The sequence below is a fragment of the Mercenaria mercenaria genome, unplaced genomic scaffold (genome assembly GCF_021730395.1).
Source record: "Mercenaria mercenaria strain notata unplaced genomic scaffold, MADL_Memer_1 contig_150, whole genome shotgun sequence".
In the NCBI taxonomy this organism is placed as follows: Eukaryota; Metazoa; Mollusca; class Bivalvia; order Venerida; family Veneridae; genus Mercenaria; species Mercenaria mercenaria.
This window is the reverse complement of record NW_026459479.1, coordinates 2127-10027: the sequence shown is the minus strand read 5'-3', so window position 1 is coordinate 10027 and position 7901 is coordinate 2127. Positions and strand designations below refer to the sequence as shown.

The 7901-nt window shown below is 34.9% G+C and overlaps 1 protein-coding gene across 1 annotated transcript; it reads right to left on the bottom strand.

Annotated features, from left to right (window-relative positions):
* Positions 1-2952: 2952 nt before the first annotated feature.
* Positions 2953-5215, bottom strand: LOC123529992 (uncharacterized). Its single transcript, XM_045310698.2, has one exon. The coding sequence runs from the start codon at positions 5005-5007 to the stop codon at positions 3010-3012; it is 1998 nt and encodes a 665-aa protein (XP_045166633.2). The 5' UTR covers positions 5008-5215; the 3' UTR covers positions 2953-3009.
* Positions 5216-7901: the final 2686 nt, after the last annotated feature.

Sequence of the window (7901 nt, the reverse complement as noted above, 5' to 3'; positions counted from 1 at the left end):
TTTGTTTAAAATACTTAAAGGGTTCACGAGTTACAGATCGACACGAAACTGCTAACGGACGGACGGACACACAAACAGAGAGACAGACAGACAGCCAAATGAACACATGGGGTATCCCAAAATACGTCCCCTCGGGCGTATTGTAACAACAAAGGAATAGAGACGCAAGCTTACGTTTTCCACAGTTTTTACAATGATTTCATACTGACTTACATTTTGATCCCAGCTGACCCAGTTTAAATTTTTTCATGCCGGACGACGACGACGATGGAATACGGATACATTGCGATCAGATTAGCTCATCTTTTAAACTTTGGCGCAATGCGCAACTTAAAATATTAAAGAACATTTCAGGAAAGTGTTATGACGCCAGATCAAATACTTTTTGCGATATGTATAACAAAACATTTCTTTGGTGAACAGACAGACGGAAAGACAAATCCAAATCTTATCCTGTTCGGTGACATAATAAGCCAGACCTTACCATCGTTATAGGAATGTTTTCCTACCAAACATAAATTAAAATTAGCATGTTGAGACGGTCCCCTTGAAAAATCGATCGTCTTAAGTGTTCACAGTCCACGTAGACTTAATTCGCAAATGTCTAATGAGAAAGGTATAATGGTAATTTTGTATGCGGATAATATTACATTACATTTTATTTTAAAATGCAGGTGTTTTGTATTTGTGTATTGTATGATACATGCTATGGGGTGATTATTTCGTTCGTTTTAACTGAATCATTATCTCAGAAATTTCAAGCACACTAAATTTAACAATAAAATCCGCTTACAAAAAGACAAACAGATTTAATTCATTGAAAGACTCGAGTCACTTGAATGGATGACCGTTCATGAACCCCGAGTCCTACGATACTTACAGACACACTGTTTCTTCACATCTGAAGCTGCATTCAAACACTGTAATAACATTTTCAGGTACATTAAACTGACATTTTATGCAGTGTTATGAGGACAGATAGTCAGGAATGAATATAATTAATGGGTCATAATCTTCTATCAGACATCTTTACATATTGCATCACCGCAACGTACCAATCTGATAATTTGTAACGTTTTTAGTGCCAAACACTTCATTACGACCCTTACTTTACAAGTGTTGAATGTATTCGACAAAATAAATGCATTTATACGTTACATTGTATTTTGTATGCGTAATCAATTTTTCAAACATTTTGGTCACAAATCGCTGAACGTCCTTGTGCATGTGACCTTGGCTAATGGTTGCCAAAATATTGATCATGGGATATTCTATTTAGTTAAAAGATATAAAGAGTTTTCAATACATGCTGTTGTCAAGGACTCAGATAAATATTGTCATAGAATGATATATTAGTGCTAAACTATAACTTGCATGTTTTCATAAGTTTAGCATTCACAGCTTTGGCGATATTACAGGTATTTGAACATATGGGAGGCCTCCGTGGCCAAGTTGTTAAGATCGCTGACTTCAATTACTTACCCCTCACCGATGTGGGTTCGAGTCTTGCTCGGAGTGTTAAAATCTTCATGTGAGAAAGTCGTCAAGCTGATTTACGGAAACTCGTTGGTTTTACTCGGGTACCAACCAGTGATGAAATAAAGTCCTGAGATTCACCTGGGGTATTTCTATACCATCAAAGCTGGAAAGTCGTCATATGACCTATGATATGTCAGTGTGACGTTACACCTACAAAAAAATGAACATGTACGCGTACGTGTACGTACAATGTAACCATTGATGGCACCTCTGAAGCGTATTGAAATGAAGTATGCAATTCTCTCGTACTTGTACAGGTGGGTACATACTGTCTCATACCATATCAAATGTCTACGTTATTTGTAAACATTTTTATATATAATTATTGTGCAAACTTTCATCTGGTGTTAACTGGAATTGTTTACTCTTTAATTCTTAGAGCGTTCTTCTTTAAGTTATACCAAAGTAACAATGACTATTAATATGTAATTTAAGAAAACCGTGTTTAACACCATTTATCAACGATGGGTGGTTATACTCGGGGCGTAATAATTTCACGAGGGTGCAGGTCGAGTGGAATTATTTCGTGTAACGTATAACCGCCCAAGTGTATAAATAGTGTTTAAAGACGTTTAAATTGCTAAAAATTGTTTTGATTCTATATATGTTTATTTAATGTAACCTTTAGATCAAATATGATAGAACTGTTTATTGGCGCATATATTGCACAAAATTCTATGTCGTCGCGCTTCTTTGTTAATTCACGCCAGGACCGGAAAAAGTAATATGCCATGTGGATTAATTCCATCAGGGCGTAAATGATGGTGAATTATTCTGCAAGGTAATAACCAACTCAGTGTTTGTATAAATTAATAAAGACAGTCATGCTATGTAACATTTTATTTTAAACGTGTTTTTAAGTAAAATATTTGATCAAATTGAAAGCGCTATTCTTCGATGCGTACATGGCGCTTAATATCACGTCGACGTGACGTCAACATAATATTATTGTGATGATTAAATCATTGTTAGTCATATTAGAATGTTTATTATCAGTATGGAATCACTATTCAGCTCTTTATTTCAGTGAGACTTTATCAACATTAATTGAATCAATATGCAGTGTTCTTTCTTCGAAGATTGTGATACTACATAATTTCATTATTTCTTAATAAATAGTGTCATATTTATTTGATCAATATTTCACATTATATAATGTCATATCCTTTTGGTAAATATTTCTTCCCATGGGAGACTTCAAATCACTTGTCCTCCACTGATGTGGGTTTGATTCCCTTTGGATGCAAAAATCATTCATGTCAAGCTCTACAGCTAATCTACGGAAAATTGGCGGTTCTCATGGTGCCCGGCCGACAAAAAATTTTACCCAACGAGAAACGATAGGTCTACCGCCGTTAATAAAGCTGGGAAGAAAAGTAAACATATTGTGGATCAAAAAGCAGAAACGCATCATTATTACCAATATATTTTTATTGTTTAATCAATATGTCATGCTTCTTATCATAAGCTTCAGGATTCAACAGATGGACATTTGTTTTGAAGTATATCATTTATCATACAAGCAATATGATACACTCCCCCGTTTTTGTAAGACTGAAACGTTCTTAGAGACAATACAAAATATTTGAAGGCCGATTTGCTGTCACCTGTAACATATAAACTGTGACCCAGCATATTTAAATGAATGTAATGGATATTGGGATGTGGCACCTTAGACAGAACATTCTCAAAAACGGCTCTTGTTTTCTCCATTTCTTCAGCAAGGTCAAGGTTATATTCGGAAATGTATAGCATGTAGCAGCTAAGAACAAGTGGATTACAAGCAATGAATCTGCCTGGGCCGCATAAAGTCAACTGTAGCTTTAAAGGAAATGGGACATATTCCAGTTCATGATAATTTACAACGAAATCCATGACCAAATTTTGTCGGTCTGTTCGAATATCCTTAACTTGCTTGCAACTGTTTGTTTTAAAAGGTATAATGTCACCTGACATTAAAGACATGTACGAGAAATCGCCTTCATCTTTAATGTAACACTTGTATGACCCGTCCTTCAATTTTTCAGTCAAAGCATTCCGGACATCAGAATATCTGTTGTTTACAAAATATACCATCCCGCAGGTTAACGCGACAGTCAAGTAATCTATAACGCTTTCTTTCTTCATCTTTCTTATGAAGTCATCAATTTCGTTTACCGTTCCACTACACTTTCTCAGTTCCAGTTTGGTAAGTGCAAGTCTTATACATGGCAAAATGTCTTCACCGTCTTGTCCAAATTTTTTACCCATGTTATCGCAAAGCGACTGACTGTTTGTCAATCTAACGTATAATAAGACCAAAGTACACCTTCTCCAGTATTCTCTGACCATGGAAACCGAGTAGTGAATCTCTGTAAGGTCCGTTGTCAATAGTAACCTTGATAATTTATCCTCGAGATCATTATTTATTTCATCAATTATATTCAATGTATATTTCTTTTCTTCGGGCTTTATTATATTTTTGGAAAAGAATAGATTATTATCAGGAACAACATAATGAGGCAGAAATCCTTTTTCGACATACTGTCTCAGCTTTAGAAGACCATTCTTTACACAAATAAATAGCAGATCTTTTCTCCAAGACCTTTCTGGCAAATCTTCGCATGACCAAAAAGCAACATTTTTAATGTGATATGTCGATATCTCGCATTTCATGTATTCTTTTTTCAGCATCTTAAGCAATATGAAACACTTGAACTGTGTATCATTCATATTCCAAATGAGGTATCGTTCAATCTCTACAAATGAAATCCTCCACTCCAAGTCCGACCTCTTCGAGGATTTACACCCAACTGGAACAACGTAACAGGAAACGTTTCTTTCTAGGAAAGATAAAAGTTCATTGCTAGGCCAGTTATTTTGTCTCTCTCGAGATTTCCATGCTATTGCTTCGGGCGGCCAATGTTTAAGTTCTAAACTTTTAACTCTGTCTAAGTTTTCACATGTCACAGCTGGTCCATTACGTCTTAGTTCATAAACATCGTCATTCGGAAAAACATACTCTTCAGGTATCACTTTATCTTGAAACAATTTACTTGAAATAAAATATCGATCGTTTTGTTTTTTAGTTATATCAAGAATTATTTCACAAATACTGTATTTTCCACTTGGACTATTGCAACAATATACAGCTTCTTGGTAATAAATTTTAGTCACTTCGAGTCGACAATAACCTGCCTTGCAACATCGTCTACAAATATATAATGGGATCCATTTTTGAAACTCTGTTGTGCCAGTTGAGTGGGCTTTCGACGTATTTTGTTCTATTACTTTAAAACCATTCACTACTTCCATAATATCAACATCACTTCCAGGCATATTTGACGACTCCCCCATTCCACCACTTGTTATAGCTTTCACACCTGTACATTGGTACTCGAGGTACTGAGTTATAAGGTGTGTACTTCGATAAAGATTTCTGAAATATATGCTATATCCTTGCATATCCAGCACATCACTGATATCCATGACGTTCCTGTTTATTATGTTTCTACCTGCCACGAGAAAACAATTTTTGGCAATGAACAAAATATAGTCTGCACATGAAATTATCTTCACAAAATATCTTCTTCTTGTTCATACGTATTTTAAAAGAACTCGAACAGCCATAATAAGCCGATATTCGTATTCCGTTGATAATGCAAAAATCAATGTCAGATATAATAATAGGTAATTCAATCTCGTATTTCAGTTGGTCTCTATACACTGAATGAAATGGATTTTAAAGCTGTAGTTAGACAGTCGTTAAGAACATATCGATCGTTTGAATACTTTTGTAATATATCAATGAATACTAGGTGACACCTGATCACATTATAAATAAATACTCTAGAAAAGTAAAAGCGCAATTTATTTTGAATATAAGTCGAAATCGATATTAATAAAGAAATTTCGATTCTTTGTTCAGATACAGTGGTATCCTATGAATTATTTACTATTATATCTTTACATCAAATACACCGAGTGTATTCCTATAAATAAATAATGTGATCAAACAAACTTGAGAATTTTAAAGCGGCTCGTCAAAATATTTTGAAAGACAGAATTTTTACCGTGTTTGTACAAACGTTTAAGAATTACTTTTTGTCGAAAAAAGTTTTTCACATTTTTCAAGAAAAACATAGCACACTGTTCATCAGGCGTAACGACTCAGTTGTAATAATTCTGGTACTTTTAGAATATGGACTGATTCGGCCATATTTTACAATTTTTATGTAAAGTTGGATATGTTAGAGGATAGGTGAATATTATACGAGATAGTCTCTAGTTCAACGGGGGCAATGCGCATTTATAGACGTAGTGCGCATGTTTCACGTTGCTACGCTAAATACAAACCATGTCGGTCGCCATCTTGGATTTTAACTTCAAGGGCGGTTAGCTTTTCGCTTTTAAAATGTTTAAAGTTTTTCATATTTTCGTTGTTTGTTTTAAAATCACGTCTATACGAAGATCATTTGAAAGCATTGAACGGCCGCAAACAAATTAACAAATAGCAGGGCCATATTTATTAGCTCACCTGAGCCAAAGGCTTATGATGAGCTTTTGTGACCGCTCAATATCCGTCGTGCATCGTGCGTCGTGCGTCCGTCAACAATTCCTAAAACAATCTTCTTCTTGAAAACCACTGGGCAGAATTACTTAAAAAATCTTCTTCTTGTCCAAAACCACAGGACATAAGGCTTTGATATTTGGTGTGTAGCGTCATATAGTGGTTCTCTACCAAGATTGTTCAAATTATTCCCCTAGGGTTAAATTTGGCCCGCCCCCGGGGATCACATGGTTTATATAGACTTATATATATTAGGAAAAAAACTTTAAAAATATTCTTGTCTGAAACCACAAGAACTAGACCTTTGATATTTGGTATGTAGCATTGCCTTATGGTCTTCTACTAAAAGTGTTCAAATTGTGCCCCTAGGGTGAAAAGAGGTCCTGCCCCGGGGGTACCAAGTTTTACATAGATTTATATAGGAAAAACTTTTTAAAAAATCTTTTTGTTTGTAACTGCAAGGCCTAGGCTATTGATATTTGATATTTAGCATTGCCTAGTAGTCCTTCACTAAGACTATTCAAATTATGCCCCTTAGGTAAATAGAGGCCCCACCCAGGGGTCCTAAGTTTTACATAGACTTATATAGGAAAAAGAAATTTAAAAATCTTCTTGCCTAAAACTGAAAGGCCAAGGCATTTGATATTTGGTATGTTGCATTGCCTAGTTGTCTTCTACCATAATTGTTCAAATTATGCCCCTGGGATGAAACGAGGCCCTGTCCGGGCGCCCCAAGTTTACATTATATAGAAATTATTATTTTTTAAATCTTGTCTGAAAGTTTAAGGCTTAAGCCTTTGATATTTGGTATGTAGCATTGCTAAGTGATTCTCTAAAAAATTGTTCAAATTATGCCCCTGGGGTGAAAAGAGGCCCTGTCCCGGGGGTCACTTGTATATGAGTTATATAGGAAAATATACCTCATAAATTATCCGATCATATTTCCTAGATATTTTAATTATAATTACCTGATGACACCAAGTAATTAGGGGTCACTTGACTGTGACCTTGACCTTCTGACCTACATTTTGGGTTTTTTAAGATATAGCCTTTAAATTTCGATGACATATACAGTTTTGCACACCGATCTTAACAGTATAGAAATTTGGACCACGTCAATAACTTTCGATAACAATTTCAATATAATGTTTAATGTTCTTAGCCCTGACTTACTGACCTACTTTTTTGTTTTTGAAGCTACAGCAAAAAGATTTGGACCACATGCATAATGTTTGATACAGATTTCAATACTCATCTTAAATAGTCTTTATCAGGTGAGCGATATATGGCCATTATGGCCCTCTTGTTTCTTTTCAACATTGGTAAAGACCTAGAAATGATTAATTAAAACTATTCAATGGCATACACTCCCAACACCCACAAGCTCTCTTCTATAACATATTTCTTTCCATTTCAGCCGATCTACTAACTGTCTTACGTCATTTTACCCAAACATACCTCGCTGCAAAAAATTTCCTCATGGCCCTTCTTTTTTAAATCCAAGTATAATTGTTACTTATATAGTTTCGTGTACCTGTACATGTGTTCGAAAGTTCTTTACAAAATACATTGCAAAAATACCAACATTTACAAATTCGACGTAAACAGAAAATGCCTTAAACATTAACAAAACTTGAATATAAAAATATAGCTAAAACCATACCACTCAAACATATATACATATTTAAAAATTAATCGGCCAAAGGATTAAAAACTATCCTTGGCTATGATATCAAAACAAAAATGTATTGGCCAGTTTGCGAAATTTTGTACAAAGACTTGGGGTTAAAGCAGGCTTTTCAAAGCAGCCAGC